General features: G+C 56.2%; 1 protein-coding gene across 1 annotated transcript in view; it reads left to right on the top strand.

Moving 5' to 3' along the window:
• The window catches only part of SARNP (SAP domain containing ribonucleoprotein), a 31,294-nt gene that overhangs the window by 818 nt on the left and 28,988 nt on the right, over window positions 1-1,488 (top strand). Inside the window, exons 2-3 of the mRNA XM_009886893.1 lie at window positions 266-365; window positions 1,194-1,240. Of these exons, the coding sequence (XP_009885195.1) occupies window positions 266-365; window positions 1,194-1,240 (147 nt within the window). The remainder of the gene's footprint in view (window positions 1-265; window positions 366-1,193; window positions 1,241-1,488) is intronic.

Below are 1,488 nucleotides of genomic sequence, written 5' to 3' on the forward strand. Positions count from 1 at the left end.
GGCCCGGGTCCGCCTTCACCTCCCCCGGGAGCCGCCTCCCCGCCGGGCCCGGCCCGGCCTGTGCCGGGAGAGCCGCCCTCCCCGGGGCCCGCTGGGTTAACCGGGTCGTCCGGGCTAAAACCCGGCAGCCCGGGGCGTTTAGCCGCCTTCGTGGCTCCTAAAAAAAAGAGCAAACCGCCTTGTTTATTTATACGCTTTTTAATTGCTTCATTCATTCGTTTCGCGGCGCGCTGAGCGCACTAACCGGGGGCTCCTTGTCGCGCAGCTGGCCGAGCTGAAGCAGGAGTGCCTGGCCCGCGGCCTGGAGGCGAAGGGCAACAAGCAGGATCTGATCAACCGCCTCCAGGCGTACCTGGAGGAGCACGGTGGGTGCTGTGGGGCTCCGCCGGCGCCTTCCCGCCGGCCGGGGGGCAGTTCTCGGCGGTGGGGGATCTCCCGGGTGGGAGAGGAGAGCTCTGCTCCCGGTGCTTTGCTCTACCTGCGTTTATCAAAGTAATAAGCACAAGCGTGACCGTTTACCGCGGCTGCAGCCGCGTGCCGCTCACCGCGGAGCTCTCGTGGGTTGAGATGCAGCAATCGCTTGAAGTAAAATGCTATCTAAAATATCTGAAGTGCCTGAGATTTTTATATAAAAGGGTAGAAATACCTGATTTCCTCAAGTTACTCCCTGAAACTTTAGAGTAGGAACATTCAGAAAGAAAAAGTGGCTTCTCTGGAAAACTCTGCCCAGATGCCTGCGTGTCAAAAGCTTGAAGTTTAACACAAGAGATGGGATGTTTAGTCACGCATCTCGTGTTGTGTCTATTCTGACTAGTCCGTGGCCGAGCAGGAGCTACCACACCGGGATGGGAAGTACTTTAGGGTCCTCTTACCTGGTAGACTGGCAATAGAAGACAATAACACTGGGGCAGGTTGCCCCGAGAAGCTGTGGCTGCCCCATCCCTGGAGGTGTTCAAGGCCAGGTTGGACGGGGCTTGGGGCAACCTGGGCTGGTGGAGGTGGCCCTGCCCGGGGCAGGGGGGTGGAATGAGATGAGCTTTAAGGTCCCTCCCGACCCAAACTGTTCCGTGGTTCCATCTGCCTCTGCTCCCTGCTTTCCCCAGTAAAAGTCTCATAGCAGACTTTATCTAAGAAACCAAAGGTACCGCTGAAGTGATTTGCTGCTGCAATTGCTCTGTTGTTTTTTCCTCCAGCTGAAGAAGAAGCAAATGAAGAAGATGTTCTGGGAGAAGAAATAGAGGTAAGTTGTCTTTTGGTCAGCCTGTCCTGCCAGCAGCTTATGTGGGGAATTCTGGTTTGCTTGGCAGCGTGTGTCCTCCTGCCAGCTGCATCGTGTGGTTCCCTGTGCAAGGACCAAGGCAATACCCGGGGCTGTTTTAAAGCACCGTTGTCATTCCTTGTTGGGTGTAAACCCGCTATTTTTTATTGCAAAGGCTCGATGTTAGCCTGCAGGACGCGCGGTACAGGTTTCTGGCAGAGTGTGTAACC

This window comes from Charadrius vociferus, unplaced genomic scaffold, assembly GCF_000708025.1.
Source record: "Charadrius vociferus isolate BGI_N301 unplaced genomic scaffold, ASM70802v2 scaffold1816, whole genome shotgun sequence".
Taxonomy (NCBI): domain Eukaryota; kingdom Metazoa; phylum Chordata; class Aves; order Charadriiformes; family Charadriidae; genus Charadrius; species Charadrius vociferus.